At 45.9% G+C, this 25,365-nt stretch overlaps 1 protein-coding gene across 6 annotated transcripts in view; it reads right to left on the bottom strand.

Annotated features, from left to right (window-relative positions):
- Positions 1 to 25,365, bottom strand: part of LOC108294860 (cat eye syndrome critical region protein 2) — a 198,298-nt gene that overhangs the window by 77,306 nt on the left and 95,627 nt on the right. For all 6 annotated transcript variants that reach the window (XM_037734359.1, XM_017516861.2, XM_017516860.2 and 3 more), the window contains exon 2: positions 5,189 to 5,283. In XM_037734359.1, coding sequence (XP_037590287.1) covers positions 5,189 to 5,283 — 95 coding nt within the window. The remainder of the gene's footprint in view (positions 1 to 5,188; positions 5,284 to 25,365) is intronic.

Consider the following 25,365-nt stretch of genomic DNA (forward strand, 5'->3'; position numbering starts at 1 on the left):
TTTTAGTAGAGACGGGGTTTCGCCATGTTGACCAGGATGGTCTCGATCTCTTGACCTCGTGATCCACCCGCCTCGGCCTCCCAAAGTGCTGGGATTACAGGCTTGAGCCACCGTGCCCGGCCCCCACTGCTTTTTTTTTAAAATAGCCTCTAATAATGGTATTTATATTTTTTAATGGTTGGGGGCAAAAAAATTAACAGAAAAGCAGTCTTCCCTGGCAAGTGAAAATGGTATAAATGCCAAACCTTGGTTATAAAGTTCTAATAAAACACGGTCACCATTGGTTTTTCTGTATTGCCTATGGCTGCTTTCACAGTTAACAGAGCTGAGTAGGGGCAACACAAAGCCAAAAATATGAGGCAGGTGTACACCTGTAGGACTAGTTACTCAGGAGGCTGAGGCAGGAGGATTGCTTGAGCCTTAAAGCTTGAGGCTGCAGTGAGCTAGGATTGGGCCAATGCACTCCAGCCTGGGGAACGGAGTGAGACTCTGTTGGGAGTGAGGGTCCTAAAATCGTCATGCATTGCTTAATAAAAGGGACATGTTCTGAGAAATGCATGGTTAAGGATTTTAAAATGGCACATCTGTATAAACAGCTTGTCAGGAATGGAGCTTGCGGGACTGGAGTGCTCTGGATGAATCAGTACCTGAGTAGTGAATGAATGTGAAGGCCTAGCACGTGACTGTATAGCACCGTAAACTTTCTAAACGCTGTGAACACAGGCTACACTGTGTTTATTTTTTAAAAAACCCTTTCCTCAATAAATTTTGCTTACCATGACATTTAACAATTTATAAACTTTTAACTTTTTGATAATCTTGTAGTAATAGCTTCAAATACTTTTTAGAGCTGTACAGAAATATTTTCTTTCCTTTTTTTCTGCTCTGTAGCCCCAGAATGCAGTAGTGACCTTAGCTCACTGCAGCCTGGAACTCCTAGGCTCAAGCGATCCTCCCCCCTCAGCCTCCCTAGTGGCCGAGACCACAGGCATGCGCCACCATGCCCAGCTAATTGTTTTTTTTGTTTGTTTGTTTTTGTTTTATTAAGTGGAAATAGGGTCTTGCAACATTGCCCAGGCTGGTCTCGAAGTCCTGGCCCCAAGCCATCCCCTCACCTCATCCTTCCAGAGTGCTGGGATTACAGGCATGAGCCACTGCGTGGCAGCCTTCTGTATAAAAATCCTTATAAGTTTTTTCTATTGTTGAATTTTTAAATTTTTACACTTGAAGTTTTTTGTTAAAAATGAAGACAAAAATGCACACGTCAACTCAGGCCTACACAGGGTCAGGATCATAAATATGACTGTCCTCTACCTTGACATCTTGTCCCACTGAGGTCAGGGCAGTAACATGCACGGTGCTGTCATCTCCTATGGTAACAACGCCTTCTTCTGGAATCTTTACTGAAGGACCTGCCTGAGGCGGTTGTATAGTTAACTTTTAAAAAGTAACTAGACGGGGCTTGTTGGCTCACACCTGTAATCCCAGCACTCTGGGAGGCTGAGGCAGGCAGCTCACTTGAGGTCAGGAGTTCAAAGCCAGCTGGGCCAATATGATGAAACCCTCTTTCTACCAAAAAATAAAAAAATTAGCCGGGCCTGGTGGTACGTACCTGTAGTTTCAGCTACTTAGAAGGCTGAAGTGGGAAGATCCTTTGAGCCCCAGAGGTGGGGGTTGCAGGGAACCAAGATTGTGCCACTGCACTCCAGCCTGGGTGCCAGAGGGAGACCCTGTGTTGAAAGAACTAAACAAAACTAGAAGAAATACACTCTAAAATAATGATTGAAAGTACAGCATAGTAAATACAGAAACCAGTAAGAGTTGTTTACTATCGAGTATGATGTAGCGGACATGACTGCACGTGCTGTGTGTTCATATGACTGGCAGGGCACTAGGTTTGTTTACACCAGCATCACCACAACCATGTGAGCAACGCACCAGGTGCCACCATATTACCACAGCAACAATGTCTCCAGGGGAGACACACTTTCATTTGCAATGCAGTCCGCACTGAGCAGAACGATACGTGTGATGCACGCCTGCGATGACTATCTGGCCCTTTACAGAAAACAGCTGCTGGCCCCTGTTCTGAAACATGCAAACCACCATGGAAAAGGGTAAGGAAAGCTGCTTAAGTTGAAATTTGCTTTCTAAGCTAAGAAAAAGTAAGGATAGTGTTTCTTTTTTTTCTTTTTTTTTTTTGAGACGGAGTTTCGCTCTTGTTGCCCAGGCTGGAGTGCAATGGCGCGATCTCGGCTCACCGCAACCTCCGTCTCCTGGGTTCAGGCAATTCTCCTGCCTCAGCCTCCTGAGTAAAGGATAGTGTTTCTATACGCGCCGATTACTGTACACACTGTCAAGGCCGTTCTAATGCTTCTCACTAATCATTTCATTTAATCCTCATAGTAAGTTGACATTTAACATCTAATCCTCCTAATATTGTCATTAACTCCATTTTATAGATGAGGCAAGTTAGTCCTCCAAGACTGAACTGTTATATACAGCTTAAAAAATTACTTAATTTCTTTGTGCCTAACAGGTACACACTCACTTATCCAAATTTCTCTTTCTTTAGAATGAGATCAAAGTAGAACTTCAGCTAGGAACGAGTGCGCGTTCACAGTAACGGCTGGACCACATGACCATCACTTCAGGCAAATCCCTTCGGTGAAAAAACTCAAACAGGTTGTAGCATTCTTTCTTGTCCAGGGTCTACATTACACAGTTTGTGAAAATTCATTGAGCTGTAGAATTAGGAAGTGTGCACTTTTCTGTGTGTGTGTATTATACACGAGTAATAAGTTTCAAGGTGACTGCTGTCACCTGGTGTCTTGACCTCAGCCCTGTAAAGCCATCTCGAGCTAGACGCACCCAGTTTTGTGATCTAAGTTCCTCGGTTTTAGGGTAACTTGTTACTTAACAGTAGATAACTAATATATCCTGAAGTAGACATGAGTATTTACATTGAAAAGAGAGATAGACAATAAACCTAGAAAATCAAAAGAATACTAACTTAAAGGAAAATCAAGGCCAATAAACTGCAAATTAAATACAGATAAAGGGATACGGTATTGTACTATTTCAAAAATACTTGTAGGGGCAAGGCACAGTGGCTCCCTGTAATCCCAGCACTTTGAGAGGCCAAGGCAGCAGGATTGCTTGAGGCCACAAGTTCAAGACCAGCCAGGGGGACACAGACCTTGTCTCTACAAAAATTGTTAAAAATCAGCTGGGCATGGTGGTGCAGTCCTGTAATAAGCTACTCAGGAGGCTGAGGTGGGAGGACTGCTACAGCCCAGGAGGTCGAGGCTACAGTGAGGTAGGCTCCTGCCACTGCACTCCAGCCTGGGTGAAGAGCAAGACCCTGTCTCCCCATGCCCCCAAAAAAGACCATATTGTAGAAATGTCAATTTTGCCCAAATTTCTTCATAGGTTTCTTTTATTCTAGTTAGAATGAGAAGATAATAAGGGGATATCTTAAAAAACATGACATAACTCTGTAACCATTACCCCGAAGAACAAACACGTAGCATTAGTTAAGAGCAATTTTAAACAGAAAGACAAATCCGAGGGATGAATCTTGCCACTGAGAAACATCCTATGGGAGAAGACAGCCCATACATGAAGGCCTAGTTCACAAGTCACTTCCTTACCCAGGTTATATGCTGTTAATATGTTGTATTTTTATTTCTAAGCACTTACGCTGTAGCTGTATACGTGGCAACTACATAATCATTACTGTAGCGATTAGCGGACCTCCCTGTCAGAACTGTGAGCTCCAAGAGACCTGGTGAGTGTCTGTGCTGCCAGGACCCAGCAGTCTGTGTACCGAGGGCTCACAGGACAACGCAGGCAGACACACTCATGCCCTGATCATTTACGGCTAAAATACAACCACCTCTGCGATGGGAAGCCTGGCAACTTGCTTAAAACCAAGATCTTAAATGGGCACATCTTTTGACTGAGTGATGCACTTCCAGGAACCTGGTGAATTCTGTGCAAAGCTACGCATTATAATGCGTTTGTCACAGCTAAAAGCGAGACGTAACTGTCAGCTACCAGACTGGATTATTTGACAATGACATTTAGAGAAAATGTGGTTATGAGACAATTGATTGCTATAATGAAAAAAAAATCCAGATTATGAAAATGTAGAATTATACACAAGGTTTGAATACAACGGTGCTTAAAAAATACAAACTCCCAAGTACACATCTTACATAGAGAATGGAAGACAATATTCTAAGGTATACTTTTAAGTGTATTTGTATTTGTAAATACAACCGCGGTATTCTAGGGGGAAGCCATTATGCTGAGTGCAGGGGAAATAACTCTCCCCTAGAGAATGCAGACTTCCACCCTGATAAAAACGCCATTTACATTCTCTCTCACCTCGTATACAACTTTATTGCACGTTAACAGCAAGCCTCATGTCCCAGCCCTAACAGACTGAATTCATTACAACAAAAATATTTCATACCATCTTTACCTATCTGAGAAATATCAACCGTAACAACTCAAACTCCCACATGACATCAGAGGGCAGGAGACTGGGAAACCCACAGCGTCTCAGCTTTTTGTGAGCTTGCCCTGTAGTTCTGCTCTCTACAGACACGCAGCAAAGGAATGTGTATCAAGTAATGATCCAAACAAGAGGTCCTATCAGGACTCTGTTTCCATGCACCACATTTCGCTCCAGGTGTCTACGTTCTTAAAGGCACTGGAGAGCTGCTTACCTTGCAGTTACATGGTAAGGGTGCTTAGGCTCCAGGTTAATTACATCGCTGCTGCTGGCTATGTAAGCAACAGAAGATACTGAAGTGGCAGAAATGTAATACAAACCAGTTTTCATTTCTTACGCAATTATTTCACCATACTGCAAACAAAATCAGAAAAAGGCAAACTCAAGAAGAAGAAATTCTACACTCAAATATGTCAGCTGGCGTATCCAAGAGTATGTGACACAGATTTGTGAGAGTGAAATTAACTCAAAGGCTGTGATGGAATAAAAACTCAACTGTGGGACAAGCCAAACCCGGCCCGGAATTCACGTGCGTGTCCACCATCTACACCGTCCCGTGAAGGCTAACGATCGGTTCTGGCTTGTCACAGCAGACGGGAAACATCACTATGTCTGGTTAATGAGCTCTCCCCGCAAGAGATACTTAGAAATACCAGAATTACTCACGTGATGTCTCTTCGTTGATAGCAGCCCTGAAGCAGGCAGGCAATCAGGTCACTGATAAACTCCACGTCATCTCTGTGAAGGGCAGCTTCTAACTCCTGAGGGAGGCAGAGAGGGAAGTTGAGAAATCAGAGTTTCGTGAAACGCACCCCCTCCCTGCTGCCAGCACAAGCCCCAAGAACTGAACGGTCTCAGGAGCAGGTGGACTTGCCAGAGATCAGCTGTGTCCTTGCTTTTGGTTACAATGAGCAGAGCAACTGTCTTCCCCATTTTCTTTTTCCTGGGGGCTTATTTATCCCACTGCTCCGTCCCAACCCATTCCTCTTACCCGTACGTGGGAAGAAGCATGAATAACAATTTTTGATAAATCAACGGTAGCTGCGTAATTAAAGAGCTTAACTCTTTGATTATATATAATCGAGTATAAATATAAACGTGCTGTACTGCTTTCTATTTTAATCGCAAAAGAGGAAAAGAGCGCTCATGTAAGTGTTTGTAACGTATTTGTCATTTACTTAAACCTTCTCAAGAGATAAACCAACTGCAAGAGCTTTCAAGAACCACTATATTTTGAATGGTATTGGTTAGTAAGCAATAATGACAATTTTTATTTTCGGACACCACACCTACATGGCTGATGACAGCAGATTGCGAGAACCAAGGCTAATCTTACATCATCTAAACAGAATGAGGTAACACCTATGTAGGTGTCTTGGCTTTGCTTGGGGTTCAGCTTGTCTTCACATGGTATTCTCACAAAGAATTGCTTGGAAAGGTCCACTGGACAAAGTGGCCGTGGGAACTTCGGGAGATCCTATTTCCCTCCTCAATAACCCCAAATAAGCAGGCAATTTCTGGGATGACAGCATCATTTAGTTTGCCCACAGTCTTTCAACCAGGATGCAGTCTTCTGCATGCAAACCATTTCCCAAGAGTCTGCTCCCTATGGTTTGACTTGCTCATAACCAGATCAACAATCCCCAGAAAAACCAAACTTCTGACAATCTTATTAACCGTTCTGAAAGCACGAGATGTGTGTAAGATGCAACTTTTGATCTTAACAGCAATCGCATGGTAGCCGACACTACACAGGGTGGTCTGCTTCTAGTACAGAAATACCATGGCTCTGGCCAGGCATGGTGGCTCACTTAAGTGAAGAGATCGAGACCAGCCTGGCCAACATGGTGAAACCCCGTCTCTACTAAAAACACAAAAATTAGCCAGGTGTGGTGGCATGCACATGTGATCCCAGCTACTGAGGCTGAGACACAAGAATCGCTTGAACCTGGGATGTGGAGACTGCAGTGAAACAAGATCGCGCCACTGTACTCCAGCCTGGGCGACAGAGCGAGATGCGGTCTCAAACAAACAAAAAACACAAACCAATCAGTACTAGCCGGTACAGAAAACATGCTATGGGAGCTGAGAAGAAAAGGGTTACTTCTGCCGTGGAAGCCTGGGAGAGCTGGTGAGACGGGAAATTGTGACCGAGTGACAATGGGGAGGGAGGCGGGGCATGAACAGGTGCAGGGGGATATTAGGTTCAGTTTAACTATTCCGTAGGTTATGTGAAGGGGAGTAATGTGAGCCGAGATTGACGGGCGATCCTGAATACCCAGCTAATGAGTTTGGCCTTTCCTCGGGAGACAATGGAGGTCCACCTCAGTTTATTTCTACAGAGAGGCAAAGTGAGACTGATCTAGCTGCTGTGTATATACAAGGAACTCTAGTGGCAGAGGGTGGGAGGGAAGATGTTAGCCCGAGTCAACGGTGCAGGAAGACGGCTCTGAAGGACTTACTAAATGAGGGAAGGGGCAAGAAAGGAGAAAGAGGAATTCAAGATTTGCCAGAAGTAAAGGCCGGTGAGGCGAGGGAAGACTTGAATGGCTCATGTTTTAAGCTGGGCACGGGGCAAGCCTCCCAGTGACTTCCAACAGAGGCGAAATTCTCAAAGCAAAAAGTCCCAGGTCATCTCAGTTGAAAGGCAGGTCAGAATCAAGGAATGCTAGTGCTGGAAATAAAACCACAGGTCACATATTTCCGTTCTCTCAATTTAAATTTGCAGAAACTAGCCGGATGTAGTGGTGCGTGCCTATGGTCCCAGATACATGGGAGGCTGAGGCAGGCGCATCGCTGAGCCCAGGAGTTTGAGACCAGCCTGGGCAGCACAGCAAGACCCTGTCTCTTTTAAGTGTCGGGGGAGGACCAAGATAAAGAAAGTAGGTCTGGAACGGTTAACCGGCTTCTCCGAGGACACTCGGCAGAGCAGTGACAGAGCCGAGTGAAACCCAGGTCACCGAGTGCAGTGTTCTTCCTACAACCACGCTGCTCCCCGTTGCCAACATCCTCCATTCTAAAAAGCCCTGATGGTTTCTACAATTAGAATGACCACCCCAAAAGCTGGGTCTTTTCTCTAAGCCCTCACACGTGTCATTCTCCCTAGGTGGGATTCCTTTCCGTCTGCCAAGCCATACTGCAGTTCTTTACTTTAGAAACTTTACCTGCGAAGTCCTCCCAGCTGAGCTCCGCCACACTGTTCCCACCACCGCTACCTTTCACTGTGGCATCCATGCAACCCCACACATTTCTTTCCTTTTATTTTTGAGACGGAGTCTCACTCTGTCACCAGGCTGGAGTACAGCGGCGTGATGCTGGCTCACTGTAACCTCTGCCTCCCAGGCTCCAGCGATTCTCCTACCTCAGCCTTCTGAGTAGCTGAGATGACAGGCGCACGCCACCATGCCCAGCCAATTTTCATATTTTTAGTAGAAATGGGGTTTCACCATGTTGGTCAGGATTAAATTAAACAAATAAACAAACAACACAAACCAATGGTCTTGATCTCCTGACCTCGTGATCTGCCTGCCTCGGCCTCTCAAAGTGCTGGGATTGCAGGTGTGAGCCACTGCACCCGGCCCATGCCCACACATCTCTATTGGTCCAGTTCAGCTCCCTTCTCTGCCACCATAAACTAAGAGCCCAACAGCATCATGATTAAAGGTGCGATAGTCTGCACTCACTGACATCTCCTAAGATTTTTTTTTAAGAATGCAAGTGCCAAATTAAATGATAATAAAGACAACACTGGAGGCTGAGGTGAGAGGGTCGCTTAAAGCCAGGAGTTCAAGACCATCCTAAGCAACAGAGCGAGACCCCCATCCCCACAGAAATAAGTAACAAAGGCCACGTTTCAGAACATAAACTAAGAACGGGGAGGGCATTACCAAGGAGGGGGCCGCATAAAGTTTGCCATGTGGTTCACGTGGCATCTCCTTAGATATCACTTCTACAATTAGGTTTCCAGGAAAATTACCGTTCTCTCCACCTCTGCCTTCCGCACACAGATATCCTCTTCTGGCTTCCCCCTCCAGAGCTGCCTAGGTTCTAGCTAGAATACTATCCTTCAAGGAGGCAAACAAGTTTTCTGCATTGTAGCAAGTGTCAGGAATGCCTTTCCTTATAACACAATAGAAAGCAGAACACCAGGGCTGCTGAACCAGCTCTTCCAAGGAGAAATGAATAGGCTTAAATGGTCTCTCAAAGGACGCAGGTAGGGAGAGGAACCGTGTCATTTATTAAATATTCCAACTCTTCTCCCTTGCCTGCTATAACCCATTGCATAAGCCCTGGAATACAGTAACTAACTCATCAAGTCACTGAAAACAGGGTCACAATGTAAAATTGCTTTTTAAATCTAATTCTATGACATTATGTTTAATGTGTCAGAAGCCACCCAGAAAACCCACCAAAAAATTTGCAGATCCAAGCTAACTTGCGAGGTGACGAACTCATTGCTGAACTTACACCTGGAGCTTGGAAGAACTTAAAATGCAGGGTCACCGAAGGTGAGAACCAAGGATGGTGGTGAAGCCCTGGAGGGCAAACCTTTTCCCTTTCCCGTTAGCAACTGTAAACCCCGGCAGCTGGTACCAGATGGATAAACCCAGGCACAGTAAATACAAGCCCTGGGTCCCTGTCCTGTGATGAAATGCAGAGGCAGATTTTTATATCCAAACAGCAAAGAGGAAAGAAACAGGAAAGCTATTTTTAATCCCGCTGAACAAAAGAAATGGCTGAACAGTTAAAATATTGGCTAATCAGTTAAAACGTTTTCCCATTAGTTTTAATGGGTTATTTCGGATATTGGCATTTGCAAGATGAAAAAGATGTGTGTGACAACAATGTGAATCTACTTAATACTGTTGAACTGACCACTTTCAAATGTGTTTACTACAATAAAATTTGCTTTTCCACATTAACAGTGTCTATTTCCGAGGGCTGTCATGATTACACGAAACAACGGCACACAGCGAATGCTCCAGGAAAACATTTATCTTACGATGATTTCATCTTCCTCACAATGATAGTTTGTGGAAAAACGGCAAAGTGTCCTTTTCAAATTTCGGAGGTCTCCGAACAATAGAAATTCATCTGCTTTTAATATATGGCCTGCTGTGTTCATGTGCCAAGAAAACTATCTGCAAGAACGATTTGGAAATCCAGGTTACAGCTTACAAAGCTTTACTGCTTAAGGTTTCAACCCAGAGCTTAAGTCTCAGACTAAGGCAATAAGGGACTCTACTACAAATCTCCAGCCCAGCCTTTTCTCTCTTTTTTCCTCTCACTTTCTCTCCCCCGCTTTTGTATTTCCTTTTCACTGTGAGCACTGAGCTGTGAGCACAGAAATCTGAACTTTGCCAAGATGCTCTGGGACAGAAGAGGAAGGGGGGAAAAAACAGCAGAAAAGGCAGCTAATCAGCATAGGGCAGGGAGACCCGTCACCACTGCCCCAGTGCCGCTTCAGAGGGTAGCTGAAGGCAGTAACAGGATTTGCCGCCTCTGCAGCTGGCATCGCAGCTCATTAGGGAAAAGTCTGTTCAACATCCTTCTACCTTCTCCACCCTCAAGGAACCAGTCCTTCCAGCCCTGCAGTGGCTGCTGGGAAAAGAACTCAGAGGTGAGCAAGGGGACCAGCCCCCAGCCTCACACCGCGATGGGAACAAGCAGAAGAAACAGGGTCTTTACCGTACCTCTTGAGAAATGCAGTTACCCTTCTGCACTGGGAAAGTCCTGCCTGCCTAATACACAAAGACGATTTCCAGGCTCGAGGCAGTGCAGTGACATACGCAGGATATTGCTAAACGCCGTCCTCCTAGCCCTCACAGCCCACCGCACACACTTTTCCTTAAACAGCGTTACAGGTACCTTGTCTTGCTTTGATGTGTTTCTGATCCCCGTATAAAATGTTCATTAATCTTTTGCTAAAGAGCTAGTCAAGAGTAAAACTCTTTTCTTCGCCTTCTGAATAAGGATCATCGATGTGCTCTGCTGCTGTAATTCCTTTGAGTGTATTTAAGGAGGGGGAAAGTGTTTAAAGGAAAAAACAATCGTTGTTTGTTGTTTTTATTTCAGAGGGTTGCGAATCTTCCTAATTTGCACAGGGACCAACTACCACAGACTCCGTCAAAGATCTGGCTTCTGTATGGGACCCAGAACCGTGCTGACACAAAGGGGAATGCAAAGCAGGCCTCTTGAAGGACTGTCCCAGCTGCTATCCAAGAGAGAATGCCTGGAGTGTGGGCTCGGAATACAGAAAGAAAGAAAGCACACTGGCCTCCAGAAGGCTCCCCTGACTTTGACAGCTGATGCTTTCTAACTTGGTATAAATTAATTTAATCCCAAAGGCATGCCCCATGCCAATTTAGACTGTAAAGTATAAATCAGCTCGAGTGGGTATAATGGGGAGGGGCCTGAACCCAGCCATATAACACTTTCAGTTGGCCAAGAGATGTATCCCGTGAGTCCCTAAAGGCTGGCCAGGTCCGTGTTGCTGCTCTGCAACCATGTCATTCAGCTCAGACGTCCACGAAACAGCTGTGTCACTGGCTGGATGCTGGTAACACAGAAAGGAAACGGAATAGCTCCTCCCCTCAAATGTGACTGCGACTCTCAAATATTAGGTTAACTGGAAAATACTAATTACACCAATAAATGCGTAAATCTACAATAGGGTTTTCTGAAAATGTGTAAATTACTAAAACTGTCTCCAGAAGTTTAAGAAGGCTAAGAATTGGCTGGGCGCGGTGGCTCACGCCTGTAATCCCAGCACTTTGGGAGGTCGAGACGGGCAGATCATGAGGAGGTCAGGAGTTCGAGACCAGCCTGATCCATATGGTGAAACCTCGCCTCTACTAAAAAATACAAAAATTGGCTGGGTGAGGTGGCAAGTGCCTGTAATCTCAGCTATTCGGGAGGCTGAGGCAGGAGAACTGCTTAAACTGAGGCGGAAGTTGCAGTGAGTCGAGATTGCGCCAATGCACTCCAGCCTGAGTGACAGAGCAAGATTCCGTCTCGGGGGAAAAAAAAGCTAAGAATAAGTTCCATGAGTATTCTCCCATTTAAAAAAATGCCCATATGGCAGGGCATGGTGGCTCACGGCTGTAATCCCAGCACTTTGGGAGGCCAAGGCAGGTGGATCACTTGAGGTCAGAAGTTCAAGGCCTACCTGGCCAACATGGTGAAACCCCATCTCTACTAAAATACAAAAATTAGCCAGCTGTGGTGGCAGATGCCTGTAATTCCAGCTGCTGGGGAGTCTGAGGCAGGAGAATCACTTGAACCTGAGAGGCTACAGTGAGCTGAGATCGCACCCATTTCACTACAGCCTGGGTGACAGAGCCAGACTCTGTCTGAACAACAACAAAAAAGCCCATATAAACAATTCCAGAGCACTGCAAAAGCTGGACACTTTGCAATATGTTCTAGGTTTCATTATTCCAAGTTTGATTATTCTTTTCTTTATTCAAGAGTCTTTGGTGACTCCCCAGTACTTAACACAATTTCCTAGGTGACTAGTACAATTATACTAGGTGACTAGTATACTGGACAAGCATGGCCAGAGTAGAAATCTACAGAAGCGGGTTTGCAGCAGACCACAGGCAGCCTCAGATACCAGATGGAGTCATCTGGACTTCATCACTTAGACCTCATTTCCCAGTTAGGATGGGAGTGTTCCCTGGTTCCATGGCGTGTGGTGTGTGTGTTAGAGACTGGGGAGTTTAAAGACTTTCGAACAAAGAAAAGAAAGAATAATGGAACTTGGAAGGTTAATTTGGATGTGGTCTGCAGAACATACTGCACGGGAGAGACTGGAGGCGAGAGAATCCCCATCTGGGAAGAGGTGATGGGGCCAGCACTAGAAATGACAGTGGAAATGGGAAAAAATGACAAAAGAACAATGGTTTCAGAAGCAGAGTCAAGAAGGTTTTGCAAATAACTGTAGGTGAAGAAAAATGGACAGGGAAAATTTTAGGTAAGTTTTAATCCTACCCAAGAAAAGAAAAGATTATAGTACTGTTGCATGTTGTTGTTTTTTTTTTTTTGAGATGCAGTCTCATTCTGTCGCCCAGGCCAGAGAGTGCAGTGGCACATCTCCACTTATTGCAACCTCCACCTCCAGGGTTCAAGAGATTCTCCTGCCTCGGCCTCCTGAGTAGCTGATATTACAGGCACATGACACCACGCCCAGCTAATTTTTGTATTTGTAGTAGATTCGGTGTTTTACCACTGGTCTCGAACTCCTGACTTCATGATCCGCCTGTCTTGGCATCCCAAAGGGGCATGATTACAGGTGTGAGTCACTGCGCTGGCCACGTTACAGTATCTTTAAAGGATAAACAGAAATGGGGCAGAAAAGGTGGGGGGATGGGGAGCGATGCCAGAGGTAAGGGCCTAGAAGTTTAACATGGGACTTAATCTTCCAGGGTGCCACGTCCAGTTGCTCTTAACTGACTGTGTCCCTGTCTCCCACATAAAAATAATGAAAATGTGCATACAGAGAAATTTTTTTTTTTTTTTGAGACGGAGTCTTGCTGTGTTGCCCAGGCTGGAGTGCAGTGGAGGCTCACTGCAACCTCTACCTCCTGAGTTCAAGTGATTCTCCAGCCTCAGCCTCCCGAGTAGCTGGGACTACAGACGTATGCACCACCATGCCCAGCTTTTTTTGTATTTTTAGTAAAGATGGGGTTTTACTTATGTTGGGTCAGGCTGGTCTCAAACTCCTGGACCTCAAATGATCCGCCCACCTCGGCCTCCCAAAGTGTTGGGATTATGGGCGTGAGCCACCGCGCCCTGCCCACAGAAATCTTTATATATAATTTCAGTGTGTGTGTCTGTGAGTGTGGTAGGCTCCTGTGACTGAGCCAATTCAATCAGCTCAGCATCTTATGGACTCGTGATAGTGAGAAGCCAGGCAATCAGAAAGGCAGGCGTGGCATCTGAAGACACACTCAGCACCGTGTACTCTAGCAACGTGCAGGTCACCGCCAAGGAAGAAATGCTGAGGCGAACGTGTGGATGAAGATTTCCAGACATGCCTGAAATCCAATCAAGAAGAAATCTGGAAAGGTAGGACAACTAGGAACAACCGTGGCAGGGTTACAAGGAAAGAAGGAAAATTGGATTCTTTTTTTTTTTTTTAAGACAGAGCCTCGTTCTGTCGCCCAGGCTGGAGTGCAGTGGCCTGATCTCGGCTACTGCGACCTCCACCTCCTGAGTTTTAGTGATTCTCCTGCCTCAGCCTCCTGAGTAGCTGGGATTACAGGTGTGTGCCACCACACTTAGCTAATTTTTGTATTTTTAGTAGAGATGGGGTTTCACCATGTTGGTCAGGCTGGTCTCGAACTCCTGACCTTGTCGTCTGCCTGCCTTGGCCTCCCAAAGTACTGGGATTGCAGGCGTAAGCCACGAGAACTGGATTCTTATTGAAAAGAAGAATGTTAGCATGGAAAGAGCAGGTCCTGTATGCTGTTCATCACAGGAAAGCGCTCCTAAGATAAAGAACTGGCATCATCCTCCCACCCTGCCACGGGAGAGGCAGTGATGGCACGCTGTTGTGGGCCAAGAACTTTACCAGCCCTGGGAGAAAGGACCCCGTCAAAACTAATTCCTTCTCTTCTGAATCTCAACTCCTAGCATTAGAAGGGTGGTGTGTGTTGAATGACGGTGAACCTGAGGGCCATGAAAGGTACTGCTGGTCTCAGTGTGTCCCTGAAAGTTCAAGTACTGGAAAGCGAATCCCAATGCAACAGTTAGGAAGGTGGGCCCTCGTGAATGGATTAATGTCCTCTTGGGAGTCGGGTAGTTATCAGAAAGTGGTTTCCTTCTAAATGTGAGCTGTGCCGTCTGGCTCACTTCCTCTCACCTCTTGTCCTCCTGCCTCCTACCAGGAGATGACAAGGTGCCACACATGGCCCTCACCAGATACTGGCACTCTGATCCTAGATTTCCCAGCCTGAAGAACTAGGAAAAATAAATTTCTTCTCTTTATAAAGTACTAAGTCTGTGATATTTTGTTATGGCAAAACAGTATGGACTAAGACAGTTATATACCCAATTTTACATACATGAAATGTATTTCTGAGACTTGGGACCTATGACCATCATTGTGTTTTGGGCAGAGGTGGCGGTTTGCTGGGTGTTTTTAAGAGATGGTTCTCCCTCTGTTGCTCAGGCTGAAATGCAGTGGTATGATCTCACTGCAGTCTCAACCACACCGGCTCCAGTGATCCGCATCAGCCTCTGAGCAGTCGGGACTACAGGCATGCACCAACAAACTCAGCTCGTTAAATACAAATTTTTGTAGAGATGGGATCTCACTGTGTTGTCCAGGCTGGTCTTCAACTCCTGGCCTGCAACAATCCTCCTGCCTCAGCCTCAGAAAGCACTGGGATTCCAGGCGTGGGCCTCCACATTTGACTGTGTTTAGGAGGGAATAGCTTAGCAACACAAGCGGCAAAAATACAAATGACCACCCGAGTGCAGCAGCTCCTGCCTGTAATCCCAGCACTGTGGGAGGCTGAAGCAGGAGGACTGCTTGAGCCCGGGAGTTCGAGGCGGTTGAGACCTATGATTGCCTGCGTTGGCCTCCCAAAGTGTTGGCCTGGGCGACAGAATGAGACTGTCGAAAACAAAAACCTAAACAGGAAGTGAATGCTGAAGGCCAAGTTTCCAAATCACGTGCAGTAATAACTGAGCATTCAGAGGAGGTGCAAACATTTTTCCTTTGGGCTAACCTAGAATACACCAACACAGAGACAAAATACCTCAACCAGATGAGATGTTTTAATACAGTACTTACCACTAAATCTTGCACTAAAATCATGCAGAACGAATGGAAATCAAGCAATCTGCTTTACTGGAATCACACAATCCATACTCGCTTTGTATTGCATACAGGAACTGATTTCATCCAAAAAGTACACACCCTTGGCCGGGCACAGTGGCTCACGCCTGGAATCCCAGCACTATGGGAGGCCAAGGCAGGCAGATCACGAGGTCAAGAGATCGAGACCATCCTGGCCAAAGGGTCAAACCCCGTCTCTACTAAAAATACAAAAATTAGTGGGGTGTGGTGGCATGCACCTATAATCCCAGGTACTCCAGAGGCTCACGCAGGAGAATCTCTTGAACCCAGGACGCGGAGGGTGCAGTGAGCCAAGATCACGCCACTGCACTCCAGCCTGGGGACAGAGCGAGACTCCATCTCAAAAAACAAAACGGAAAACTACATACCCTATGCTTTCAGCTGTAACACAGGGCACACCTCTCGGTCCCTATGCCTTACATTCTCGCAAATGCAAAAAGGCAGCTACATCATTCATTTCTTTTAACTATTCTGACTCTCAAAACCATGACTAAACTCCTGGCCTCAAACGATCCTCCTGCCTCAGTCTCCCAAAACACCGGGATTATAGGTGTGAGCCAGCACACCTGGCCAATATAGTTAAAATTTTAAACTTAGCTTCAAAGCTGAGGGCCAGAATGGTGACCTGAACACAATCGTTAAGAGAGACACAGATGACACAGAAATGAGAGGGCAGGGGCTGAAAACATAATTCTTTTATTCCCTCGTATCCGCATTTCATGTTAGACACCTTGAAAGAGCCCACCACACGAGCCCAACATTACTTATTCTCAGTAAGATGCTTAAACAGCAGCAGAGGGCATACTCCTGTTTCGTCCACAAATCCCTGTTTCTTAACACAGGGACCTGCTGATGGCTTCCACAAACCCTTTTGTATTTTAAGTACCTCCGCCGCATAAACAAAGGACAAGCCCCAGCCGCAGGGGCTTCAAAAGATGACTGTCCTCCCCTTCTACCAAGAAGGACCTAATAGCTGTCTTCTAGGAAACTGCTTCTGAGACACTTTACAGACCATACGCCAAAACAGAACACGCTTCACGTCGGCTCACGGTCTCAAACGACTGGGTGAAATCTCAGCAGTTCTCTTTTGGATGACCCATGGGGTACTGTAGAAGAGAAGGCAGGAAAAAAAAGACTAATTTAGTTCCCTCTATCTTTTTTTTTTTTGAGACTGAGTTTCACTCTCCTCGCCCAGGCTGGAGTACAACGGCACGATCTCAGGTGATTGCAACCTCCGCCTCCCAGGTTCAAGCGATTCCCTTCCCTGGCAGACTGGGTAGCTGGGATTACAGGCGTGAGCCACCACGTCTGCCGCCCCCCACCAACTCTCATTTTTTAGCGCCATCAACAAAGCAGTCTGGAAGGCTCCAGTAATAAATGCAGCTGTGGATTCTTTGCTGTGGGATGTAAGGGTTGGTGTCCATGATTCAAAATGCGAGTGGCGGCAAATTTTGCACCAGCTTAGAAACCAGTATTATTGCCTTTAGGACTTTTGGCTTGGTGATTTCTCATGGTCTCAGATTTTTAGAGGACAGAACAAACAGTTGATTTTTCATGCTGCATTTCGCTGTGACTATTTTATTCTTACAAGACTGTCAACACTGATTTCCTAAGGTAAAAATTCTGGGCTCCATCCCTCAAAATTTCCATCGGTTGTCCTGGAAATGGTCCAGGACCTTTTTAAAAAGTGCCCCAGGTGAATGTGATGATCAGCCAGACCGGGGAATCTGCTCAGGAAGTAAGCACTGGCTCTCGGTCCCTTCCCTTTGTTGATGCTCACCCAAGTCCTGTCTTGAGGATTTCATGCCATCTACAGACATGTTCCTCAAAGCGAGTCACCCAGCTGAGAGAGAGCTCAGGCGTGTTCCGATTGTTGACTGGCTTCTCCCAAGAGGATTACGCTGCCCATCATCACTGACATCAGATTTGTTCATAGGTTTGCTTATGAAAATGTTCTGGCCAATGAAATATGAGTGGAAGTGATATATGCCACCTCTGAGCAGGAGCTTAAAAGATTATCACATTGTACAAGTATAGCTGTGATCCCTTCATCCCAAATAGGAACTGCTCCTTTAACCCACAACGAGGGGAAGACAGAAAGAGCAGAGTCAACAGCTGACCTGGAAAAACATTAGGAACACTCCCTCTATTTTTTGGCGCTGCTAAGTACTGAGATTCTAGTACTTAGATTCTTGTAGATACTGAGATTCTTGTTACCGCAGCATAGCCATGCGGAAGCACATACAGGCATAAGAAACAAAGAAATGCTGAATATAAAGGAAAAACTGCAAGGTTTTAGCTGGGTGTGGTCGTTCACACCTGTAATCCCAGCACTTTGGGAGGCCGAGATGAGCAGATCATGAGGCCAGGAGTTCGAGACCAGCCTGACCAACATGGTAAAACCCCATCTCTACTAAAAATAAAAAATTAGCTGGGTGTGGTGGCACGTGCCTGTTAAGTCCCAGCTACTTGGGAAGCTGAGGCAGGAGAATCTCTTGAACCTAGGAGGCGGAGGCTGCAGTAAGCCAAGACTGTGCCACTGCACTCTAGCCTGGGTGACAGAGCAAGACTCTGTCGCAAAAATAAATAAATAAATAAAAATTAGGTGGCACATGCCTGTAATCCCAGCTACTAGGGAGGCTGAGGCATGAGAATCACTTGAACTCAGGAGGCAGAGATTGCAGTGAGCCAAGATCGGGCCACTGTACTCCAGCCTGGGAGACAGAGTGAGACTCAGTCTTCTCCCCCCAAGACAACAACCACCACCAAAACAGTTTAAATATAAATATTTAAGTATTGATGTTTTAATCATCATGAATGTGCACCTACCTATAGGTCAAATACCTAGCTGTCAAGAGAATTCGAAATTGTGACTTAGAGAAATTTTCAGAAAATATTACCAGAAGTACACTCAAAAACTTAATAGAAGTGAGGTTGATGTGCTCTAGAAAACTGTCCATCAATACTTTCCTTCAAAAGCAAGTTCTAGGCTGGGCACTATGGCTCACGGATGTAATCCCAGTGCTTTGGGGGCCAAAGTGGAAGGACTGCTTGAGTCCAGGAGTTTAAGACCAGCCTGGCAACACTGTGAGATCCCAACTCTATCAAAAACGTTTTAAAAATTAGCTAGGTATGGTGGTCATGCCTGCAGTCCACGCTATTCAGGAGGCTGAAGACGGAGGACTGCTTGAGCCCAGGAGTTCGTGGCTGCAGTGAGCTCTGAGAATGCCACTGTACTACAGCCTGAACTGAGCAGAGAAAAGAGACCTTGCCTAAAAAAAGAAGAGAAAAATACTCCTTAAAAATGTAATATGCGTAACAAATGTTGGTAGCTGCCAATATTAACCAAATTGGGCCAAGGCTCTGAGGAATGGCACAGCAAAGATGCCCTCTATCCAACCCCTACTCGCCAGAGGGTAAGCAGCAGGGAGACTATGGCCACTTCTTTGACAACTTAAGACCTAGGAAATTTCTTTTAATTACACGGACACCTTTTTCAACTTGACACTAGTCAGGAAATTTCATCAGTTGGCCTGGAGAGAAGAAATTCCTGCCTAAGTAATTACCCGTCTCAATTGATGAGGCAGTTCACTAGTGACACTTCACTGCAATGACAAACCTCAGAGATGGGAACAAAAATCTCTATGTAAAATCTTAACACCAGTATTAGTGACGCAAACAAGTTTTCATTCCCATCATCCTACCGGAACGAAGCGAAACTTAACAAATGGTTCTTAGCCTTCGTCTTACTGAGTTTAAAAGTGGCGTTGAAGTTAGTTGATGATTCTGTCTATCGTAAAATAATCTCCTCTCTTGGCTTTCAGGACATACGCACCCACCACCACATGGCTATTTCCTGTCCATCTTTGCTGTTTCCCTCACCCTAACCCCCCAACTCTACTGCTGGAGAAGCACCCCCGAACCTCTTCTTCTCCCTGCTCCCCTTCCTCCCCTTTCTGTTCTACACCCACTGACCCTTCCGATAGCTTTTTTGGCATCAGGGCTCAAAATCCCATCCACTGGGCTGATTCTCACTACACCTCCCCGCCTCTCTGCAACTCCAGAGTCCCCTGATCCCAGCGCCTATCCCTGAATGTCGGCACTGAACGTCACACGGGCAGCGCAAACTTAACAGACGCAAGCTGAGCTCTGGCTCTCCCCTCTTCAAACCCGATCCCCTTTAATTCCCCTGTCTTGGTAAACAGCACATTTCTCTAGCTGCTCCGGCAAAAACTTGAGGCATCCTTGACTCTTCCCTTTTTCTCTCTTTTCGCATCCGATCAATTAACAAATCCTAATGACTACATTCAAAGCAGACTCAGGCACCCCTCTCTTCACACCATCTCCCCGACCCATTTGTCCCAGCTGCATCTGAGCTCCCGGGGGCCTCTGACGAGGTTCTGCCTGTATGCCTTCTCCCTCACTTTCTGTAGGCCTCGTCAGTCTCTCGTCCCTCTACTCTGCTTCATTTTTCTAACTAACTTATCAGCTACTGATTAAATGCATTTGTTTTTTGTCTTCTACCATTATTAAGTAAACTCCTTGAGGAGCTTTGTCTATTTTGGGCTTGTGGCTCTTTCCCCAAAACTGTATTTGCCCACAATGAGTATTTAGTAAATATTTTTAAAAAGACGTTCCCCAGTTCCCACAATCCAAGAATCTCAACTTAATAAATGAAGTTAACCCATTTATGCCTAGTGTTCCATTACTGGAACACTAGGCACGTGGGAGTTATTGATATTCTACTGCTCAAGGTCATCATCGAGGTCTGATTACAAAAATTCAAAAAATCGCAAACTCAGGCATAAATGGGTTATACACCCACCCCAGTAAGAAAAACCCTAAATTATAATCATTAGAAGGGACAATAAGGAAGAATATGAATACCATAAAGCATATCATGGCAATAAGGTATCTGAAACATTTTATGGCTACACTGAAATTTCCTATGAAATCGTTTTAAAATTACCTAGTCTGTGAAAACTATTTTCTGCCAAAATTAAATGTGTAACTACAGGTTAATTATCCCTTATCCAAAATGGATGGAACAGAAGCTTGGACTTCACATTTTTTTTGGATTTTGGAATATTTTCATATACAAAATGAGGTATCATGGGGATGAGACCCACATCTAAATATGAAATTCATTTATATTTCATATATACCTCATACATATAACCTGAAGACAATTTGACCCGATATTTTCAATAATTTTGCTCACGAAATAGTTTTCCATTGTGTTTGGGCTGCAACCTGGCACAAACGGTCAGGGTTGAATTTTCCACATGTGGCATCATGTCGGTGCTCAAAAACTGAGGCCAGGTGTGGGGGCCCATGCCCGTAATCCCAGCACTTTGGGAGGCTGAGGCAGGAGGATCACCTCAGGTCAGGGGTTTGAGACCAGCCTGGCCAACATGGTGAAACCCAGTCTCTACTGAAAATACAATACTTAGCCGGGCGTGGTGGCGGGCGCCTGTAATCCCAGATACCCGGGAAGCTGAGGCACAAGAATCGCTTGAACCCAGGAGGCAGCGAGCCAAGATCGCACCACCACACTCTGGCCTGGGCGACAGAGTGAGATTCTGTCTCAAGAAAAAAAAGTTTTGGATTTTTGCAGCATTTTGAATTTTTGTTTTAGGGATGCTCAACCTGCCATTAATGTGGCAAACACAGGCGTTGCTCTCTGGGGGAAGGTTAAGCCACCCCTGGGTTTAAGCCAGCAGGTATAGAGAACCACTTCTTTGGGTCTAAACAGTGTTAAAGAGCACGCGGTGGTGAATAAAAACTCCACTTCGCGTATTTTTAAACTCACGTCTTTCTTTCTCCACTGCCATTGCTCTAATCTGGACACTGCTATGGTCTGTGTCTTCCAGAATTCACTGTGGTGGAACTAAGAGGTGGGGCTGGTTGGGAGCTGCCTAAGTCACAAGGTCTCTGCACTCCTGGATGGAATTAAAATCCTCATAAAAGAGGCTCCAGAGAGCTGCCTGGGCATTCCATCTCTTCCCATGATGGCAACATGGGATGATGCCAGTGACGGAACAGGCCCTCACCAGACACCAAATCCACTGGTGCTGTGGTTTACCGTCCCAACCACCAGACCTGTCAGATAGCTATTTCTGTAATAGCAGCAGGAATGGACTCAGACAGGCAGGTTTTTTTTTCTGGTGGTTGTTATTTTTAGATAGACCTTCCCTCTTGTCACACAGGCTGGAGTGCAATGGCACGATCTTGGCTCACCGCAGCCTCTACCTGCCGGGTTCAAGCCATTTTCCTGCCTCAGCCTCCCAAGTGGCTGGGATTACAGGCACCTGCCACCACACTCGGCTAATTTTGTACTTTTAGTAGAGACGGGGTTTCACCATATTGGTCAGGCTGGTCTCAAACTCCTGACTTCAAGTGATCCACCTGCCTCGGCCCTCCCAAGCGTTGGGATTACAGGCGTGAGCCACTGCGCCTGGCCTAGGACAGGCGGGTTTTGATGACCTAAACTTCTCACCTGGACTTTTAAACTGGTTCCCCATATCCAATACAGACTAAACCTCTGCCTGATTAAATTTGCTTAAATTCAATTCTGACAATATTGCTTTCCTCGGAATTCATCGAATTGAGTTTGTGTCCTGAGCTTAACATTCAAAGCCTCCCCAAATGACCTCAACCTACACCTTCTCAGTATTCTCTTCACTAAATCTTTTTTTTTTTTTTTTTTTGAGACGGAGTTTCCCTCTTGTTACCCAGGCTGGAGTGCAATGGCGCGATCTCGGCTCACCGCAACCTCCACCTCCTGGGTTCAGGCAATTCTCCTGCCTCAGCCTCCTGAGTAGCTGGGACTACAGGCATGCGCCACCATGCCCAGCTAATTTTTTGTATTTTTAGTAGAGACGGGGTTTCACCATGTTGACCAGGATGGTCTCGATCTCTTGACCTCGTGATCCACCCACCTCGGCCTCCCAAAGTGCTGGGATTACAGGCTTGAGCCACCGCGCCCGGCCTAAATCTTTATCTTAAAAAAAGTAGCAGGTACTTCTCAGCCTTTTTTTTTTTTTTTTTTTTTTTTTTTGAGGGAGACAGAGTCTTGCTCTGTCGCCAGGCTGGAGTGCAGTTCTGCAATCTCAGCTCACTGTAACCTCCGCCTCCCGGGTTCAAGCGATTCTCCTGCCTCAGCCTCCCGGTAGCTGGGACTACAGGCGCAACTTCTCAGTCTTGACTCATGTTTCTTCGGTCAGAACTGGCATGGTTTCTTCACTCCCACCCAATCCCATCACAGAGTAAAAACACGGGAACAACTGGAACGAAGACTGATTTCTGTGTCCTCTGGTGCGCAAAGGCTTGCCCGTGAGAAAGGCTCGCACACTTGGACTCAGTGGAGAATGCTAATTGCTTCTACCTGAATAAACTGGTCTGTTGATAATGAAAGCTACCACACCTGCCCCAGCAGGAGTTTCAGGAGCAAGTGTCTAGCAAATGATGGGAAATTCTACATGAGTCCTAACCCCAACAGGAAGTACAGATGGGGTGGGGAATATAGGGTGTTTGCTGCATCTGTTTTTCTGCCTGAGGCATACGCCGGCTTGAAACACTTGAAAGAAAATGGGACTTGAAAAATACTGTGTCACAGACAAAATATTTAAAGGAAGATAAGGGAAATAACTTTCTTTAAAAAAAAAAAAAATCACCATTGGCTGGGCATGGTGACTCACGCCTGTAATCCCAGCACTTTGGGAGGCCAAGGTGAGCGGATCACAAGGTCAAGAGATTGAGACCAGCCTGGCCAACATGGTGAAACCCCATCTCTACTAAAAATACAAAATTAGCTAGGCATGGTGGCGCACGCCTGTAGTCCCAGCTACTCAGGAGGCTGAGGCAGGAAAATCACTTGAACCCAGGAGGTGGAGGTTACAGTGAGCCGAGATGGAACCACTGCACTCCACCAAAAAAAAAAAAAAAAAAAAATTACCATTGTTTTAGGACGCTGGTAGGAATCGAACCTGGTATCAGTAAGTTGTCTACTAGCAGTTGCTTTGGATAAAAAGAATAAACTCTGAACCAATAGAGAAAGAGAAGAGGAGCTTTCCTCATATTGGACTGACTAGGACAGAACGTCCCACTTCTGCAAGTAAGAGCTGCCGGCAGAGCAGCGCGACCAGGTAAACCCATGGCGGCAATGGGCGATTTCCTGATGTTGCTAATTAAGGAAGCAACTACAGGATTTGACAGGTCTACAAAGAGGCACGCGGTCCCAAAACAGGTCTCCAGGATGTAACGAAAGGCTAGCCCAGACTAAGACAAACTTGGCTAGTTGTTGTGGGGATGAAGCACTGCTGCTAACCCCTGAAGAGACCGAGAAAGAATGAAGTTCTAGGCAAGAAAATACAGATTTGACACAAACGTAATGGGTTTCCTCCCCCTCCACCCCCAAAAATGAAGTTTCACTTTGTAGCAGAGAAATCTGTGATGTGAGAATATAAAATGCAGCTGGGCGGACAGGGTTTATTGCTGTGATTCAACTATCAGGACATGAAGATACTGGGGATGACAGGCGCTAGCTAGAGACAGAGACTCTCCATAGAATCTAAGGCTTGTCAACCTAAAGGTCTGAACTAAAATGAGAGAGGAAGAGCAAGCTGATAGGGCAGGAGACCGAAGCCCCAGAATCCAGACACCTAGGTCACTGGGGTATACCTGAATCACATGTGAACAACCTTTAATCCCTCTGGAGAATCCAGATGGAGGCTGGGCATGGTGGCTCATGCTTGTAATCCCTGCACTTTGGGAAGCCAAGGCGGGTGGATCATCTGAGGTCAGGAGTTCATGACCAGCCTGGCCAACATGACTAAACCCCGTCTCTACTAAAAATACAAAAATTAGCCAGGCGTGGTGGTGTGTGCCTGTAATCCTAGCTACTCAGGAGGCTGAGACAGGAGAACTGCTTGAGCCCGGGAGGAGGCAGAGGTTGCAGTGGGCTGAGATCATGCCACTGCCCCCCAGTCTAGGTGACAGAGCAAGACTCTGTCTCAGAAAACTTAAAAAAGCAAACAAACAAACAAAAAAAACCAAACCGAGGAAAGAATAAACCTCAGAGGAGAGTTCCAACTTGCAAGTATACCTAGTGAGGTGTCACAGGTGAAGGGCTGTCAAAGACACCACACTGCCTTCTGGGCTGGAAGAGGAGGTTATAAAAATGAAGGCCAGGCACGGTTAACAAACATGTAGTCCCAGCTACTTGGAAAGCTGGAGAAAGGGAGAGGAAGAAAAGAAACAGATCTGTGGAGCAGAATAAATACCGAGAAACACCTGCACGGCACACACTAAGCTGCTACTGGTATAAATACTTGTGGCTCTTCATAAACTCAGCTTACAAAGTCACATGCTCAGCTTAGGGAGTTAAAAGAGTAAGAGGTCTCTGAAGAATGTGCTTCAAGAAAGTTGCTTTACGTTGCATATTTGGAAAAGCCATGTGAAATGCCAGCTTTCCTGCGTTGAAGATTTTCAAAGAATGAAGGATGCACAATAGACTTCCACCACAAAGAATTTCAGGAGTTTGCAAAGTGGTCGTAAAGAAGCAACTATAATTTTGGCATGTGGCTTTCACTGTTCTCGTTCTCTATTTCTCTGTATTTTTGGTAGTATGAAATTGCATATTTGGGACAGGTGCTGTGGCTCACACCTGTAATCCCAACACTTTGAAAAGGAGAGGGCAGGGGGTGGGGGCTAGTCGGGGGAATCCCTTGAACTCAGGAGTTTGAGACCAGCCTGGGCAATGTGACGAAACTCTGTCTCTACAAAAAATTAGCCAGGCACGGTGGGGCTCAACTGCAGTCCCAGCTACGCGGGTGGCTGAGATGGGAAGAATGCTTGAATCCTGGAAGCTGAAGAGGCAGTGAGCTGCGGTTGTGCCACTGTGCTCTAGCCTGGGACCCTAGGAAACAAGGAAAGGAAAGGGAAAAAAGCGAAGGAAGAAAGGGGGAGGTAAGAG

Source organism: Cebus imitator, unplaced genomic scaffold, assembly GCF_001604975.1.
Source record: "Cebus imitator isolate Cc_AM_T3 unplaced genomic scaffold, Cebus_imitator-1.0 Scaffold607, whole genome shotgun sequence".
NCBI lineage: Eukaryota > Metazoa > Chordata > Mammalia > Primates > Cebidae > Cebus > Cebus imitator.